This window comes from Mastomys coucha, unplaced genomic scaffold (genome assembly GCF_008632895.1).
Source record: "Mastomys coucha isolate ucsf_1 unplaced genomic scaffold, UCSF_Mcou_1 pScaffold14, whole genome shotgun sequence".
In the NCBI taxonomy this organism is placed as follows: domain Eukaryota; kingdom Metazoa; phylum Chordata; class Mammalia; order Rodentia; family Muridae; genus Mastomys; species Mastomys coucha.
The window spans coordinates 37879053-37898553 of record NW_022196896.1 but is presented as its reverse complement, the minus strand read 5'-3'; the positions used below and the strand labels follow the sequence as shown (position 1 = coordinate 37898553).

The following is a 19501-nucleotide window of genomic DNA, read 5'->3' as shown; positions in this document are numbered from 1 at the left end:
AAAAAAAAAAAAAAAAAAGATGAAACCTTGTATAAATATTTAGAACTGATCATTTTTTCCTATTATTTACCTGATCTTTTTCAGAATAATATGTAAAAATTCCACACAAGGTATTGTTAAACATATAACCAAATTTGAAAAGTATTAAAGTATGTGAGAAACTGTAACTTGTACCTGTCACACTTGAAATGATATGAGGAATTAGTGCTTATGAGTATATAATGATTATATCTAAAAAATATACACTTTAGATCAACATTAGTCAGAAAACAAAAAGTATATCCTACAAATGCTATATATAATTCACCAAGAAGATATAATAACTTTATATCTGTAAGCTTTGGCATTATAGTATCAATTTTCCAAAAGACAAAAGACTCCTGTACATAAATTTAGGTCATCCAAGCTAAACTTCCAAAGAGAAATTTTAGAGTTGAATTATGCCATGCATCGAATGCAATTAACACAAATTTGCAGAATACAATTAAATATTCTTGGAATTTACATTACTTTAAAAGCACATGGAACTCTTCATAAAACAGATTACATTTGATGCCACAAAGCAAGTCTTCATAACTTCTGAACAAAGATGATTCTTATATCTTATGTCCTAGTGCAATGAGCTATAAATCAATGAGAAAGAAGTCACAAAGTTTGTGGAACTTCCTAGAGTTTGAAAATGCACTCTTGAGTGACCAATAGACTAGTGAAGAAAAGAACAATTAAAATTTTTAAAATGAAACAATTAAAAATTAAGTAGGATTGGGGACCCTGAAGGGGATAGGAACTCCACAGGAAGACCAACAGAGTCAACTAACATGGACTGATGAGGGCTCTCAGAGACTAAGCCACCAACCAAAGAGCATACATGGGCAGGACCAAGGTCCCCAGACCATATAGCAGATGTACACTTCAATTTTCATATAGGGCCCCCAGCAACTGGAGCAGAGGTTGTCCCTAAAGATTGTGCTTGTCTGTAGAATCTCTTCCCCTGACTGGACTGCCTTGTCTGAGATCAGTGGGAGAAGATGTAGCTAGCGCTTCAGAGACATGATGTGCGAGGGTAAAGGGAGAAGGGAAGGGGGGCAATTATTTGAGAGGGGGAAGCAGGAAGGCGGATAGTTATCAGGATATGACAATGGATTCATAAATAAATTGAAGGAAAATAACCTATCCTTTTAGAACATTTGGAATCTCTAAGGCTGTTTTATATACATTTATATGTGTGTGTTTCAGAAAAAAATTGATAGGTTTCAGGTAAAAAATAATGTGTTTCAAGAAATACAAAGAAATAAAACTTAAAGTAACAGATGGCAAGAAACAGACAAAAAATATGGGAGAAATTAATGAAAGGGATGAAAAGAATTGGTAGAATTGATGAAATGAACTGTTTCATTGTGACATAGTCAAGATTTATAAACCAAAGTAATGAAAAGAAAGAGAAGATACTTATTAAAAATTTTAGATGAAAAAAAAAACCAACAGATATTACAACAGACTCTAACACAATCCAGAGACTTGTGAGGAAATAGTTTGAAAACATATTTTTTAAAAGTAGAATATGAAGAAATACAAGAAATTGATAGAGAATTCTTACAACATATCATTACAGACAACTTACACAGATGCATAGCCAGCAACAAGAATTTCAGATACAGTCTACGACCAGATAGATTGCAACTGTAATTATTCTGTATAATTGAAAAGAAAAAATGAATATGGTCAAATTCATTTGGTGAACCCATTATTACAATGGTTATGACCAGATAAAGACAAAAAGAAAAAAAAAAGAAACCAAAATGAATATTTCAGTGCCATGCCCTATTGAACATAGAAGCTAAAAATCTCAATAAAATACTTATAATCCAATTTAGTAAGTTAAGATCATGTGCTATGATCAAGATAGTTCATTACAGGAGTACAAACACATTTTAGCATGTGTAGATCAATAAATATGATATAGAACATCAACAGACTTAAGATAAATAACAATTAGCCATACATTTTAGAGAGAGCAAAGGCATATGCAAAAATTGTCGGGGATTGAGGGAGAAGGGAGAATATTATATAATTATATTTAAATTTAAAAATAAAAATTATATATAAAAGAAGAAAAATCACATGCCATCTCAGAAAATGTGGAAAATCCTTTCCAAGAGATTAATACACTTTCATGATTAAATCCTAAAGACACTAGAAATAGAAATTATATACTTTAACAGTAAAAAACTTGTATACAACAAACCTACTTCTGACATATAAGTAAATATAAGGTCAGTGCATACCCTCTAATATCAGGGATAAGGTAAGGGTGTCACTGAACTCTTACTCAGTATAGTGTTTAGAGTTGTACACAGGGAAATAAAACTAGAGAAAGAAAGAAAATATATATGAGGAAGGATGAAATCAAATTCATTCACATGTTGATCCTACACTTAACAAACCCTACTATAAAATATCTAGATACCAAAAAAAGTAGTAGGAGACAACATCGATACACAAATCTCAGAATTTTCTGTATACCAGTAATTGGTTTGCAATTTAAAAACTCAGCAAAAATAGAGTCTCACTAACAATAGTTTCAAAAACAGAAGAACCTAGGGATAACCCAGGAGAAGAAAGACCTCTATAGTACCATCTCTCAAGCTCTTAAAAACACTGGAGATTTCAATAGGATATGAAAAATAATCCCAATGACTATGGATTATAAAAATTAATAAGGTGAAAATGTTGACAAAATCAATCAGTAGAATGAATATAGTCCCCATGAATCCATAGTACGCATTTCAGAACTAGAAATACACATGGTTTGCAATCTATATATGGTAGCAGAACATGCTCTCAACTGTCTACACAACTTGGGAAAAAATCAATGAGGCATTATACCTGAACTCACCTTATACTAAAAACAATAAATAATAACAAAACTAGAAAGTTGCTCAAGCAGACAGACAGGAAAACCTATGTGATTGAATAAAGAACCCGGAGATAAATGTGGACAGATATGACTATCTAAAAGCTGACAATGGTGCCAAAAACACACAATGGGAAGGAGAGGGAGTCTTTAGCAGATATTGTCAGAAGCTAGAGATCCAAAGGCAGAAATATGAAATTAATCCTTGACCTCTTATTCTACACAAAAATGTATTCAATGTGAACCAAAACTTAAAATATAAGAGTTGAAACTTTCTCACATTGGAGGAAAACACAAGGGGAAAACTTGAAATATGTAACCGTAAAGAAGGACTTTCTGAAATGCAATCCAATAACAAAAGAAATAATTGCAAGAACCAATAAATGGAATCATGTGAAGCAAGTGACTAGTCCCCAGAATGAATAGCCTGCAGGGTGAGCAATAGACAGATCAATCATGATATGTCAAGGGACTAACATTAAAATGTATAACAAACTCAGACCACACACAAACACACACCACCACCACCACTTGTCCAATCAGTAAGTGGATAAAAAACTGAATATAAAGTTTTCACAGAAATAAATAAAATGGCCTATATACTTTGTAAAGTTTCTCACATACCTAGGTGATTACAATTTAAACTACTCTGAGGTTTCAAATTACTTCAGACAGAATGGTTATTGTCAAGAAAACAAACCAGCAGAATATGCTGAAGAGAAGAGGCAGAAAGACATTAAGTTCAAGACTGGCCAGGGCTAAAAGTTGGGCCATCTGTGGTACTATGTGTCATTAATCCTAGAACTCAGAAGCAAAAGACAGGTAGGTCTCTGTTGAGTTCAAAGTCACCCTGACTACACAGTAACTTGAGACCAGCTAGGACTACATAGAGCATGTCATCCAAGCAGAAAGACAGGAAAGAGAGAGTGTGTCAAAGAAAGAAATGTGTGTGTGTGTGTGTGTGTGTGAGAGAGAGAGAGAGAGAGAGAGAGAGAGAGAGAGAGAGAAGAGAGAGAGAGAGAGAGAAAGAGAGGATAGACAACCAAGAAGGTATGTAGATTAATGGGCTAAGTGAAGTGCAAGATGCTATATTGAATACACATAGAAACCTCATGATTATGCACATTGTTTTTTTCACTAACCACAAATGAAATCATTGATTCATGCCTAACAGAGGGTCAGGTAAAATAATGACTTCCTGAAGCCATCTGTGTAGTAATCTTCAAATCCTGTGACTATATTCCTTTCTGTGAAAAATGAAGCGAAGTTTAAAGTTTTGATTCTCATTGTCATGTAGCCTAGCATATGTTAATATATGGAAATTATCATAGATTATCCAAGGGATTAAAATGTGGTCAGTAGGCCATTCAAAGCCTAGAAGATTGATGTGAAGACTTGGCATTATAGGAAGGACTGGCTACAAACTGCTTGGTTGCAGGACATGAGATTAACTGTGGACACAACTGTCTAGTAGATGAGAACAATCTAAAGCTTCTGCTACATGCTGCCACTGACAAATACAATTCTACTGATACCTGTGTTTGTTCCCTGTGTGACCTACTTGGAACTGAAGATCTTTAGCACTGTAAAAAGACAGACCTGTCTTCTGTTTGTGAATTTAATAATGCATGAAGTTTGTAGCTCTTTTTGTAGCACTATTTCTATACTTCTTAGATGGGAAGCATATGTGACCAACATACAACTTCACAAACACCAATAGACACTTCAGCATCTAGACACTAGGCAATGCTTTTGTATATCCAGTTGAAATCCTAGTGTTGTACCTTGAGAAAGACATGTTAATGTTTTCTTTGACTTGGTAGCAATGTGGTAGTTACACATATATGTACAGGCAAAAAGTATATATTGTAATATGATTGCTTACAATAAACAACCACTGACAGATTTCTACCTCTATTGCTAAGCCATTACATACTTCTTTTCTCCTACTTCCTGTCTCTGAACATAGAACTTCTTCAGAATGAGTGGAGTAAAAACCATATATTTATGTTTTGTTATTGTCATCAATTCAAATATTTTATGCTTTTATTTTTTGGGGAATTTCATGATTCCTGAATCTTCATCATTTCCCCTCCCTTCTTTTTTCTACTCCTCTGATGTCTTTCCATACAATTCCAAATTATTGCCACTTACTTTTTTATTACTATTACATATAAGGAGACATAGATGTATGAATATGACCTGTTGAATACATTTAGTTTATTATATTATATGCATTTAATGCTGATCACTTGAGATTGAATAGCCTATCAGGAAACTCATACCTGGAGAAGACTGTCTTTGTATGAATGACTGTGAATTACCTATAGCTCTTCATGTAGGTGTGAATCCTTATAAGACTTCCTCATGTCCTGATGTTTATTTGAGTATGTGATTGTTTTGGTTAGGGTTTTTACTGCTGTGAACAGACAGCATAACCAAGGCAAATATTACAAAAGACAACATTTATTTGGGGCTCTTACAGGTTTAGATTTAGTCTAGTATCATCAAGGTAGGAGCAGGGCAGCATCTAGGCAGGCATGGTGCAGGCAAAGCTGAGAGTTCTACATCTTCATCTGAAGGTGCTAGTGGAAGACTGACTTCCAGGAAGCTAGGACTAGTAAGCCCATGCCCACAGTGACACACCTACTCCAACAAGGCCACACCTACAAATAGTGTCACTCCCTGGGCCAAGCATACACAAACCATCACAGTGGTGTTGGTATAATATTAAATATTAAAAGCTCTGAAAGGCTCCCTAAATTACCTTTTTATTGCAATTAATTTAGGCTCATACTTTAAAATTTCAGGTTTAACTATATATCTCATATTTAGGCCAATTTCTGAATAAAAAATCCTGCTGGTTCTACAAGTGCTTACACAAGTTGGAACAGTCAGTGAGGCAGGCAAAAAAATCCACCAGAAGTCCATGTTTTAAGACTGAAACAATACCACACTTGCCTTTTTGATTAGGATTTAATGATACTTATAAAAGGGACTTCATATAAGTGAAAAATATATTTGTCAAGTATTACTTTTAAAAATCAGTTATTTGTTAACATTTCTAAGAATCTAATTTTGTCTCTCATCTTGCAGAAAATGTTACACAACAGAGAATTCAAAGATATTTCTAGTATATATAATATACATTTACAGATATTGAAAATATATTTTATTTCATTCTTTAGTTCCTTAGTATATACTGAGATCTTTCACTGTGTGTAAGTTGGAAAGAAGAAACTGTAGAAGTGTCCAGTAGTTTAATTTCACAAATATTAGTCAAGAAAGTGAGCAAGAATAACAGCAGCAGTGGGGGTTGACACTGTGTTCATGTAAGATTTGATAACAATTACATTTCATCTATGTGGATATCTCTCAAAATCTTTAATCCCAATTTCTACGTGAGAAAACATTTGCGCAGATCCTAACTAGTGAACATTCTTCAATAATAGATTCATCATGTGTAGGAACTTAAAATTCTTCATGAACAAGACCATTTTGAGAAGTTTTGCTAAATAAGTAGAACTAGAAGAGACATTGAAAAGGTATGCCATGGAAGTGACCTTGGAAAGCGAACAGGTATTTTGAAAATCCACATAAAGGAAAATAGCATACAGATTTCGGTTGAGAGTATTGTGTTACTGTGGACTCACTGTTGTACTCCAGGGTCTACAGTAAAGAAAGGGATGGTGGTTTAGTAATACTGAAAACTGTTTTCTGTTAGTGGGTACTCTTTATGTCATTTTTCCATAAAAATGAGAAAGTTTTATTTATATATTTATGTGTATATTAAAACATTAGCATATTTTGACCTAATTGGTGATTTTCTGACTTTTTACTTACCCATTTATACATTCATGCTCTTTCTGGGGACCTACTACATAAATTTAACTACTACTATTACTACATTTTTTATTTATTTATTTATTTAATAATAATATAATAATTTATTTATTTTTTACTACATGACAATTATTTTACTACATGATAATATTTTATTACTATATGAATGTAATATTGAGAAAAAAAATAGGTCATGTCTGCCCTTGTGGCACAAGAAGCCAAATGAAGAAGGATGAATTAAAACAATTATGTACGTAAATGAGGTTGAAATTTCTCTTTCATGGGAGTGAAGGATTGTGATATGCTGTGTGCATCTAAAAGATATGTTGATACATGAACTGTGCATATGGATTACAGGTGATCAGTGATAAGAACGGAGAAAGAGCATATAGAGAGAGTAGAAAGGAAAGTAATGGGTTCTGTTAAAAAATTAAATACAAATAAATGCAGGCATTTTCACTAGTATGGCTGAAATGAAAACATTCACATTCTCACAAGCATTTCAGAAATGCTTTTCTTGAGAACATGTCATTATTTCAATTGCACATTGTTACTAGATTTAGACCATTAACTCTTTCTTACCTCATGAAATGACAGCAATCATAATTTTCCTTTAGTTTGTAGTTTTGTTTAACAAAACAAGGCTAGGAATGAACAAAATCATGTATTTTAAAGATTTTAACACTCAAAAGATAGGCAAGTTTAACTGAACAAAAACTTTAAGAGTAAAAGCCTAGCAGGCCTGGATTCTACACAAACAAGTACTATCCTTGAAAGTATTAGCATCGTTACTGAATACTGGGTTTTGTGTATGGAAAGATAATATGAGGAAATATTGCCTACATTCCAGGAGTAGGCTGAACTTCACAGCTGGAGTCGATAATACACCTTCAGGTTACTTTAGACTATGACTGCTTTCCTACTGTGTCTGCAGACTGTTTGTTTAACCTACCTTTAAGAGAACTATATAGCAATCACACTTAATTGCCTGGCATTCTCCGTGTAATCAGCTTTTACAACCCAAGCTGTAGTATTAAGCAATGTACTCTTCCAAGCTGCAACCCAAAAAAACAATGTCTGTGTATATAAGCTCACAATAATATAGTCATTTGCTGAAAGAGACAATAGGCTGAAAAGCACCTTTATAATAAATATGCACTATCAATTATGGAAGCACCAACTGGCTAATACACAACAACACTTGCTTGTTTGCTCTCTGGGTCAGTCAGTGAGTTAATCCCTTATAAAACTTTGTTAGAGATTTCTGTAAAGAAGATTCCTTCATCATATAATGGTTTCTGTGCTGTCCAATACATAGAGTGAAAGATCTTTGTTAAGGACAGACACAGACACAGGGACAGACACCATCCAAGTGGCGTTCAGACTTGTAACATGGCTTATAGAAAGGATGGATAATCAGAGATGCAGGGAGAGATAAGTACAGATTTAAATCTGGGCCTGCTCTGGGTAAAATTACTCCAAGGCAAAGTGCTTATAATTTAGTTTCCCTAATATAAGGTTATTACTGATTCATTTTGAGTACTGTAAGGTTCTTACTAATACATTCAAGTGAGAATGAGGTAAGGATACTGCTATTAATGGAATATAACAAACACATTATGAAGAGGTCATATTTTAGAAAAACAACACAACACTAACAAAAACTGGTCTCTTATAATCCTTTCCAATGTGAGGAACATGTGTTCAGTGTAACTACATATGTATACACTTGAATTCTAGGAGAAAAACAAATGTTTGTTACACATCACGGTAGAAGTCTGCAATTTCTGTGATTGCAGTTGGAAGTGGATAACAAGCACCACAGCAGGATATTTTCATGTATATCAGTCCCCAAAAGTACCATAGCTTTAAACCACCCATTATCCACCAAAGCTAACAGCATCTGTCTTTTCAGAATTATTTTTATGGGGAAGAAAAGCATGGGATTCAGTATTCTTAAATTTTGTTAGAATACAACTTCTCAATATTTATGTGAATCTGAAAACCCTTCTTATAAGTAGTGCTAAGTAATTATAAGTTACATTACTGATTTAATTTAAACAAGCTCTTTAAATTTTGTCTTTTATATGGCACCAACTTGTTTTTTTAGGTACCCTTTTGGGGCACCTTCTAACCTAAACTATTTCACAAGTCATTAGTGAGTGATGGCATCTGTCACATACAGGGTTATGGGTTTACACATCTTTGGGACAATAACTTTATGAATTAATTAGTGAAATTCTGAAAGGTAGTTATTTGAGTATCTGTACCTTAACAAAAATGAGAAAACTCAATAAAATAAATTTTAAGTAGTGACTAAGCTATAAAGAAGCTGCAGGTCTGCATCCAAGTTCGTATTATCAAGGAAATGGGTAACATTGAGACCCATCTTAGATAGTATCCTCAGTCAGGTCTTTCACTTTCATAATTGTGAAATTATCATATCAAAGTGTTCTGAGAGAAGCATCTCTTTTATTATAGATTCAAACATAAGTAATCCATAGTAGCATTTATTGTAATAAAATGTTTCACCTTAAACTATATGAAATATGTACACACACACACACACACACACACACACACACACATGCACACATATTTATAAGCTTAGGAACACACACATATTGTATACAATGTGTATACAATATGATCTGTATTTAAAGTAAGAGAAATCTTATGTATTGATTGGGAAGACTAAAGGTTTTGTTTTGTTTTGTTTTGTTTTGTTTTTTATTCTTTCTGAGCTAGAGTAGCTGCTGACTTTCTCAGTGGTTCTGGGAATTTCTTCAAGAACTCCTCTTGCATTGATAGTGTTTTTTCCCACTCTCTTTATATACTGTCTTGCCTCATTTCTGCTACCTTGGGATCATATGGCATCTGGCCTGCAGTTTATAAAACCAGTACTTGAGTGTTCAGGAAAATAGGAAAAAGTAGATAATGAAGCCAAGCATATTTGTTTCTGCTTCATCAAGGAAAAATAAAATTTTCCCAAAACTCACTTCAAGCTATTGAGAGTATGAATGTGAAAATCTGTGGAGACTTAGGGAAGGAACTAGTATCCATCTCCTAGCAGTTATGATGGGACATATGCACTGAGAAAGGTTTCTGATCAGTAGCATCCATTGATGAAAAAAAGCCATGGATGATATAAGCTCTCAAAAAATGGGCAGATCCCTTTAGGATTCACAACAGAGGTAGAGGATATTAATTAGACATGTGAATTTCATCAGTTGTTATTTCAGCTTTCTTCCTACAATCTTTATAGTTAATAGGTTAAGAATCATTTTTTTCTTTGAGTGGATTTACAATATTAGGAAAAAATAAGGTGGGAAAAGTAAGACATTATTCTTCATAATGATGTTGGTTGTAAAATGTTAACATAAAAGTAAATAGAAGACCTTTTGTCAAAGCAAAAAGCTTGTAGTTGAATTGGTTATAATGGTAGAATAAAGCCTTCCAGAAAGCAAGTGTCCTTAAAGATGAACTAAGGGCTGTGATCAAGAATGAGCTTCAAAAAGGCATGGCTGTTACTTAAGTTCTTACTTTTCATAGCCATGACCATGTTGAATCATTAGATACATGTTCTAGCTAATGTCTTGTTTTCTTTGTTTCATTTTTCCTCTACATCATAATGGAATTGTCAGTCACATTGTCAGATAATAAACTGGGTTATGTTAAGTGAAATCAAATAACAACAGACAGTCAGAACAAAAGCAAGAGGGAGTGGGGTGAGGCATTCTATGCACAATGTAGCAATAACAGTTTTATTCTTTATTTTGGCATCTGTGTCAGGAGATGTTTTATTAAAAGTGAACAGCATATCCCCGGTAAAGCTAACACTAGAAGTTAAAGTTTGGTTCTTCTCAAGCAGTTTTTACGCTGATAATTGACAGGTTTCGTGAAGATTGTTTCCTTGATAAGTTGTTCCAGCTTTTCTCTTTGTCTCCCTACATAGAGTCTGTCTAATTGTATACAGCTCATCAGTCTCAAAGCTAAAAGCATTATACAGTGTCTTCCCTTCAGTACACTGGCCCCAACAATCTTCTAATTCTTGGGGATCCACTTAAATATGGCTCATAGTGTGGCCCCTTGGCAGGAATAGACCATCAGAACATAGCATTCAATAGAATATAGAGCAATAACCCCCAAATGAATTCCATGTGATTACAGACATGGCAATGAAGAGAAACTATAAATATGCTCTGTTGATTAGAAAGAGATGAAAGACCATATGGAACTTCTGACAAAGACCACTTTGATTTGCCAGTTTCTCTATGGCATATCCCTGGTTCTAAAATGGAATTGCAAAGCCACGGAAGAAAAGGTAGTTGTTACCAAGTTCTCATGTGAAAGTCACCATACTTTTCTTTATTTAGTGTGCTATGTCAGTAAAGATGAGACTATTTTCTTTACCTAAGACTCAGAGGTAATTTTAAAAAAAACATAGTTTTGATTGAAATAGAACTACATCAGTTAGCTGGGTGGTAGTGGTACATACCTTTATTCCCAGTACTGATGAGGGAGGTAGAGGCCGGGGCAGAGGCAGGGACAGAGGCGGGCAGATCTCTGAGTTTGATGCCAGCCTGGTCTATAGAGTAACTTCCCAGACAGTTGGGGCTATAGCGAGAAACCCTGTTTCAAAAAAAAAAAAATCATCACTCCCCTTTTCATTCCTTCCTCTAGACCTTTTCTGTTATCTTCTCTCAAATCTGTGTATTCTCCCATTCAGATGCTAGTATTTTTTCTTTGATTGTGTTTGTTACACGCAAGTGCAGACCCTAACCACCCACACAGAGGGAGGGTTAAATAGAACCTGCTGAATCAATTTACTTGTTTGTATATGTAGGGTCTCAAGGCTGATTGCTTTGTGGAGAAGCTAATTATTCTTACAGCAGCAAATATTTTCTTTAGTTGTCTATGGGTCAGATCACCCAAACTTTCCCCATTCCATGTTAGCATGTCTGGCCCTGTCCTCTTTATGGAGTTGTTTCTAGGAGAGGCTATTCCTTAGTAGACTTTCTAATGCTCTGGCTCTTAACTTTTCTGTCACCTTTTCTGGAATATTTCCTGAGCATAGATGCAGGATCTATGATGTAGATGTATCCATTGGGCCTGAGCTCTTAAAATCCATTGTTCTCTGTGTTGTGCCCAATCATGGTCTAACATGATGATCTCCATTTACTATAAAAAGATACTTCATTCATGAGTGCTAGCTACATCTGTGGATATGAAGATAAAATTTACAATGCATTGAGAAATAATACTCATTTGCAAAGTGGTGAGGTTAGATAATCCTCTAAGATCCATGGCTTTACTAGCCCTGGAAGGCCAGCTAGATTTTCAGAACTAGGCATGATTTCTTTTTTGTTAAGTGGGCTGTGAGTCCAATTGGACAGTTATTACTTGCTACGGAGATGAGTGCCACTTCCAGCACTGTCATACATGTCTTGTCATGCTTATCATTATTAGGTTTACAGGTGTTTCAACTGAGTAATACTGTTTAATTGTTTCTATCCTTTGGCAACTTTCATATTTTTTTCTGGAAGGATGAAATGTACACCATAGGAAAAGGGATTTCACATTAGATCCAGCTCTATCCATTGGAATCATGTGTCCAATGAGTATGGTGTCTTCAACAATAGGACGCCATCTTCAAACCCTGAGAGGCAACCAAAGGCTTCCTGGATAACCTATGTTGTTCTGGGAATCACTTGGACTATCCTGACCAACTCTTTAAGAAGTGGTTTCTCATTCCTGGTGCTAAGGTTTTTGTTAGTCTAAGGTTCTTGTGAATAACACTGTTAGCCCAAGAAAATTAATTTTCTTTAAGCTTTGTGCATGTATTATAAAATTGTAGGTAAGTATAAAATATTATGATGCCTTTAGGGCCTTATTAAACAACCCTAGTGTTATGTGTCCCTCCTCTTTATGTCCGTTTTCCTAGTTGGAACTTCCCCACCACCTGTTGCTATTTCCTATTTCATCATCACCATACAGGTACCATCTTAAGCCATTATCTGGTGCCCATTATGACAGCCTTATGCATATGCACCACATACATGAGGGTAATTTCTCTGTTTCAATTCTTCTGTAAGTGCTTGATATTTTTACTCTAAGATTTGGGATTATTTATTGCACTATACAAAATAAATCTTCATCATAGGCCTCCAATTACCATGCATGTCTGCATGCTTGATTTTTGTGAAACAAACAAAGATGAATACTTTAAAGGTGAGTTTCTGAACAGAGGTTGTTTGGATGGTTGCAGCATTCTTCAATCACACTGGTGTGCTTCAGTGGGTGTGGGTGTGTATGTTTATGTATGTGTGACTATCTATCTACATGAGTGTTTGTGAGTATATATGGGTTTATTTATGTGTAGTATATGTAAGAGAGTATGTATATTTGTGTGAGAGTGCATGTATATGTTCACATGTGTGTATGTATGTGTGTGTGTGTATGTGTATGTGCTTGTGCATGCAGTGTAGAAACTTGAATCTGGAGCAATGATATCCCAATGTCTTCTCAAGTCTTATTCCATAACATAGAATCTGTTTTCTATAGCAGAACCAACACAAAGAGCCATGAAATGCAGAATACAACTGACTAAGACCCAAATTGAAATTGGTACATCTATAATAGAGCACAGGGGACATTGTGTAAAAGGAGGTAGATGAGTTTTAAGAACCAAAGGAAGATGAAGTTTTCTAAAAGATTGTGTCTCCTAGGTGTGACAAAACAAAACAAAATAAATGAACACTCCAAAAAATACAAACAAATACTCATAAAAATTTAACAACATGGCTTCCTAAAAAAGACCCAAATAATGACACTAATTGATATGAAGGTAATCTTGCAAAGCCCCATGCTAAGGTGTACTTACAGAAAATTAATGAATGTTGAAAAGGAGAGACTTAAGTCTCTCCCAGAAAAGAGCCTCCTAAAATCATATATATACAAACAACACTAAAGGCACTCATAAGGTTTGTTGTTGAATGTTTACGTATGGGTGTAACAATAATAAAGAATAAGGGATCATGAATCTGAGAGGGGATGAAGTAAACAGAAAGAAGTGATGTAACTGTATTTTAATTAAAGAAATATTAGCTATACATGCTTATGCGATTTGGAGTAATGTTTCTCCTCAATGATCATCTTTGTAAGGTTTATGAATAAATAAATATTGTTGATCAGGACCGTGTGTCCCACCTAAAGACTGTGTAGCTCCATGTATCAAGCTGACTTCTGTACAGAGTTTGAAAATTCAAAAAGGTGTGAATTAGAAGCCATTAATCATTTCTTTCTTTGGAACATCTGTGTTCATGTAGTTCTCTATATAGCTGTGATTTACAGCATTATGGAAAGGTGCAGTGTAGTTACCCTTACCTCTATGGATTTATAGCTTCATATATTTGAGAAACAATCAGCAACATCATTTTTTTATTATTTTGTATTTTCCCGTATGTAATTTATATATATATTTATATATATATAATTTGTATATATATGTAATTTATATATATATTATATATATATATAATTTGCTAGTTTATATTTAAAATTTGGATTCACTTTTAGTTGATATTTGCATATAAAAGGGACGATCCAAACTCATTCTTCAGTATTGATATGCATGCATAAACTTGGCACCTTGCTAAGAACAGTTGCTTCATGAATGTTAAAAGGTGTGCAAATATGTTTTCCATGTATCCACATGCATTTATGAGTGTGTGTGTTTGTGTGCAAGTTCGCAAACATGCACATATTGAGTGCATGCGTGTGTTTGTGCACGTGTGTGCTCAGTTGTAGGTGCATATCCAGTGGCTCTAATAATGCTTTGTAGTGAATTTGAAATCTTTTGGAAAGGTGAGATGAAGAGCAAGTTGACTACATCATCAATAATTAGTTTTCTTTTCTTTCTTATCAAAAAAGGAAGAAAAGAAAAAAAGGGAAAGAAAAATGGAATCAAATGCAAGCTGTCAAACATCACTGAAAGAACTTAAAGAAGATGTGAATAAATTCTCTTTTTAAACTTTTTGTATGATTATGACCCTTTCGGATTCCCTTTGAATTCAAGGACATTTACCTTTTGTCTTCTTTTCCACTGTGGGGGATCAAAGTCAGGCTTTACTGTAGGATGAGCTACACTTCTGAGCTAAATCCAGTTTGAGAAAGGGTGTGTCTATTTTCTCAAGAAAAGTATATAAAGAATTTCACTGAATCTGTGCAATTATTGGAAAGATAGTGACCCTGAAATAGGAGGTCATAAAAGTCGACTGTTATAGAATTTTGCCACATTTCATTACATTTTCTTTAATTTCTTTTGATGACATTTAATAGTTGCATTTTATATTTTCTTTCTTTTTGATGGTACTCTGAATGTAATTTGTCTTTATGATATTATAGTAGGATAATTTTAACTAACTTTTTCACATTGTCTTATCCTCCACTATAAGGGAAAACTCCAATCATTCACTACTGAGTATGAAGTTTTAGAATGAGTTTCTCATCTCTCACTTTATTGACAATAAAGTTTGCTTTTCTCATTACCTTTTTGGTGCTTTTATTATAAATAGACATTGAATCTGATTAAATGTGTTTTTATTTCTCAATTAAGTTGACAGTATAAGTGTGTGGGTGTTTGGGCTAGGTTTACATGAGCATGTAATACAATACGTCTGGAAGCATCATCATATCTAATATATCTGAGTCCCAGGTTGCAGCAACCTGCCTCTGCTCAGCACGTACTATATAATTACTACTGCCTGCCTCTTGCTTCCTGTCTACATGGTCAATACTCAAGTTGCCACACAAGGTTTCTCAGACTATTCTTCAAATTTAAAAAGTCAAGTTTTGAATCTTGATAGTGTACTCCTAAGAGTAAAAAGTTCCACACAAGATACTCATTTTTTCTACAATTATTTATAAAAGGAAAATAAGTAAAGGTGTGGTTTACTAGTGCTAAATGAGCTCTAATTGATTAGTATGTGATGTCTCTGTCTAGGTTTCCAAATTATAATCATTGTTGTGAAAGAAATATAGTAAGCAGATAATTGCTCTAGTATAGGCTAAGACTAGCCAAAGCAGGTTAACGTTGGTTTTTGTTGCTGTGCAGTGGTGGCACATGCCTTTAATACCAGCAGAGACAGGCAGATTTCTGAGTTTGAGGCCAGCCTGGTCTACAGAGTGAGTTCCAAGACATCCAGGGGTACACAGAGAAACTCCGTCTCGAAAAACAAAAACAAAACAAAACAAAACAAAACAAAACAAAACATTGGTTTTTCTTTGTTTTATTTTTTGAATTTTATTTAATTTTCTTTTTACACTCTAGATTTTATTCCCCTCCAGATCGACCGTCTGACTATTCCCCATCCCATACCTCCTTCTTGTCCCCCTGTCTCCAGAAGGATGTCCCCATCCCCACCCTCACTCCACCAGACCTCTAAACTCCCCGGGACCTCCAGTCTGTTGAGGGTTATGTGTATCTTCTCTGAGTGAACCCAGACCCAGCAGTCCTCTGCTGTATCTGTGTTGGTGGACTCATATCAGCTGTTATATACTGCCTGGTTGGTGGTCCAGGGTTTGAGAGATCTCGGTGGTCCAGGTTAGTTAAGGCTGTTGGTCCTCAAACAGGGTTGCTCTCCTCCTCAGCTTCTTCCAGCCTTTCCTTAATTCAACCACAGGGGTCAGCAGCTTCTGTCCATTGGATGGGTGCAAGTAACTGCATCTGTATCTTTCAGCTACTTGATCGGTCTTTTGGATGGCAGTCATGATAGGTCCCTTTTTGTGAGCACACCATAACCTCGGTAATAGGGTCAAGCCTTGGATCCTCCTCTTAAGCTGAGTCCCACTTTGGGCCTATTACTGGACCTTTTTTCCATTAGGCTTCTCTTCATTTCCATCAGTGCAGTTCTTTCAGACAGGAACAATTACAGGTCAGAGTTTTGACTGTGGGATGGCAACCCCATCCCTCACTTGAAGTCCTGTGTTTCTGCTAGAGGTGGGCCAGGTTAACATTGTTATAGAAGTGAAGAAAAAATAGGGTTACTGTATAAATCTTCACAAAATTTGCTTAAAATATATATTCACTTGCAAATTTTCTTTCAGTTTTACATTTAATGTGAAAAATACCTAGAAGGTCAGTTTGTATTGGTATAGGAGAGTTTATAACTTTGTTTTTATAGACATATCTAATTGCACGTTTATATTTGCTAGATAAATCCAGGAAATTTTAAAAGGAAAAACATGTCAATAACATAATTTATCAGATAAGAAATGAATCTATATTTATTTAGTTTGATACAAGCTTATACCAAATAAACCTGGCGTTAAGATGTCTCCCTGAATTTGATGGAGAGTAGTGGATTTCATCAGCCAGTGCATTGCTGAGCATACTTGTCATCTAGGAATGTCTACTTTGATTTAGATTTTTACATTTGTTTCCATGTGACTTCAGAGGAGATGCTCCTGGAGAATTTAGATTCTTATGCAATGTAACTCATTACATTTTCTTAAAATAAAATTTATTCTGTTTGGATTCTGATTGAAAATACATATATTATATTTTAATATTTGACTTTTCTGTCTCCTCTTTTGTTTTGAATATTAAAGTAAATTTAGTGTTTTTTGATGCCATAGGATGAATTCAAATAGTAAGCTTGCTTTTACTTAGTTTTGGCAGATACTCATTTATATCACATAGAATTAATATTAATTTCCTATAAATGAAAATAATTAAAAGATTTCAAAATTATATTTGATACTATGTACGACCTATTATTAAAATGGATTTATATGCAATGAGTTTAGTACGTTGAGGTGCCTTTTAATATAGCATAATGCACTCCCAGCCATGTTTTGAGACAGGTTCTCACTATGCAGCCTTCCCTGAAACTCCTGTCCAAAACAAGCTGCTCTTAACTACAAAGATCAATCTGCCTCTGCCTCTGCCTCTGCCTCTCTCTCTGCCTCTGTTTCTGCCTCTCTGCCTCTGCCTCTGCCTCTGCCTCTGCCTCTGCCTCTGCCTCTGCCTCTGCCTCTGCCTCTGCCTCTGCCTCTGCCTCTGCCTCTGCCTCTGCCTCTGCCTCTGCCTCTGCCTCTGCCACTGCCTTTCAAATTCTGGGATTAAAGGCATGCACAAACCCACCTAGCTCATGCAAAATAACTCTTAGAAATAGATCATCAGAAATATTTTTATTCTCACTGATATTGATTAATTTATCATTGCAGATCAAAAAAATCAACAGAAATTTCCCTGTAAACCAGCAGGTAAGATCAAGTAATGCTTGAACACTGATTCATACTTTTGTTTCAATGTTCCTTTTCTAGAAGGTAATCTTGGTGCCACCTGATTCTGATATAGAAATTATTGGTACTATAGTCTATCTTCATAGTATATATATATATATATATATATATATATATATATATATATATATATTTGTTTGTACATGGTGCTGACGATCTAGGAATAGTATTTCTATAGGATGGCATTAGTATATCTTAAGTTATAAACTTTTATGTGTTTTGCTTGCATATATGCTTGTGCATGCTGACCCTGCAGAGACTAGAAGAGGATGTCAGACCTTAGAGCTAGATTTTCAGATGGGTGTGTGTAAGTGCCATATAGATGCTTAGAACTAATCCCTGGTCCTCTGGAAAAACAAATACTCAGCAGTTAAACCCTTTCACCAGAGTTCACTGGCCCATCTTAATTTTGTTTACTGAATCTAGCATGTTTATTTTCTTTCTGTGTTCCCTTATCAGTTTTTGTTAATTAAACCATTTTATTTGTTTACATTCCCAATGTTGCCCCACTTTCCCGGTTCCCCTACCCTGAGTTCTTCACCCCCCCACTCCCCTTTGCCTCTGAGAGGATGCTCCCCTTACTCACTACCCTCCCCACCCACTCCCATCTCACCCCCAAGCATCCTCCTCCCCTGTCTTAATTTTTAAAGACATCCTTTAAATTGATTTCAGTGCCTAACAGGCTGACAGTATTCCAGATGAGTTTACCTTAATGAATAGAATGAAAATAATGTCTGATTCATTTAACAGGTTAACAATTTTATTGCTCTTAATATCAATTTTGATTTCCTGCTGACACTCACTATTTAAGCATACATTAAAGAATTTGAACTATATTTTACTTGGAAAAACTTGAAATGATCCAGTTTTTTGCTCTGTAACATTTGTATAAAAAATCAATATATTTTGAATATTAAATAATAAAACTATATCATCGATATATATATATATTTACTATCATTAGAATTTTTAAATTCTTAAGTATACATTGTTCTCTGAATGACAGTCTCATTTTTAGAAGATACTATTGGTGGTGCTGGCCAAGATTAGTTCAAAAATATATTTGTAAAGGAAATGATAGGGAAATAGCCAGTCTCTGGAGTATTCTGTGGTCTACAAATATCTGATCTACATCTTTCACTCTTGCCTACATACACAGACTCTCATTTGTGAGCCTAGTTGATAATGGCCAGATTCAGAGGGTAGAAAATCATGCCAAATCAACATATTTTCTAATGCATATTTTAGTCACTTGTACTCAGTTGAAGAAACCAGAGCTTGGAGTGTCTGATCGATCCTGAAGTCTACAGTGATATCTATGATGTTTCCTGCATGGCTCCATTCTCTTCAGCATTTTGTTCTGGTGTTAGCAAGGGACAATGTCAGAGGAATATAATTGATTCCATAGGACTCTGGTAAAGGAAGGGACAGTAATAA

The 19501-nt window shown here is 34.8% G+C and overlaps 1 protein-coding gene across 11 annotated transcripts in view; it reads left to right on the top strand.

Annotated features, from left to right (window-relative positions):
- Window positions 1-19501, top strand: part of Sntg1 (syntrophin gamma 1) — a 713733-nt gene that overhangs the window by 559665 nt on the left and 134567 nt on the right. For all 11 annotated transcript variants that reach the window (XM_031366794.1, XM_031366792.1, XM_031366795.1 and 8 more), the window contains one exon: window positions 17987-18025. In XM_031366794.1, coding sequence (XP_031222654.1) covers window positions 17987-18025 — 39 coding nt within the window. The remainder of the gene's footprint in view (window positions 1-17986; window positions 18026-19501) is intronic.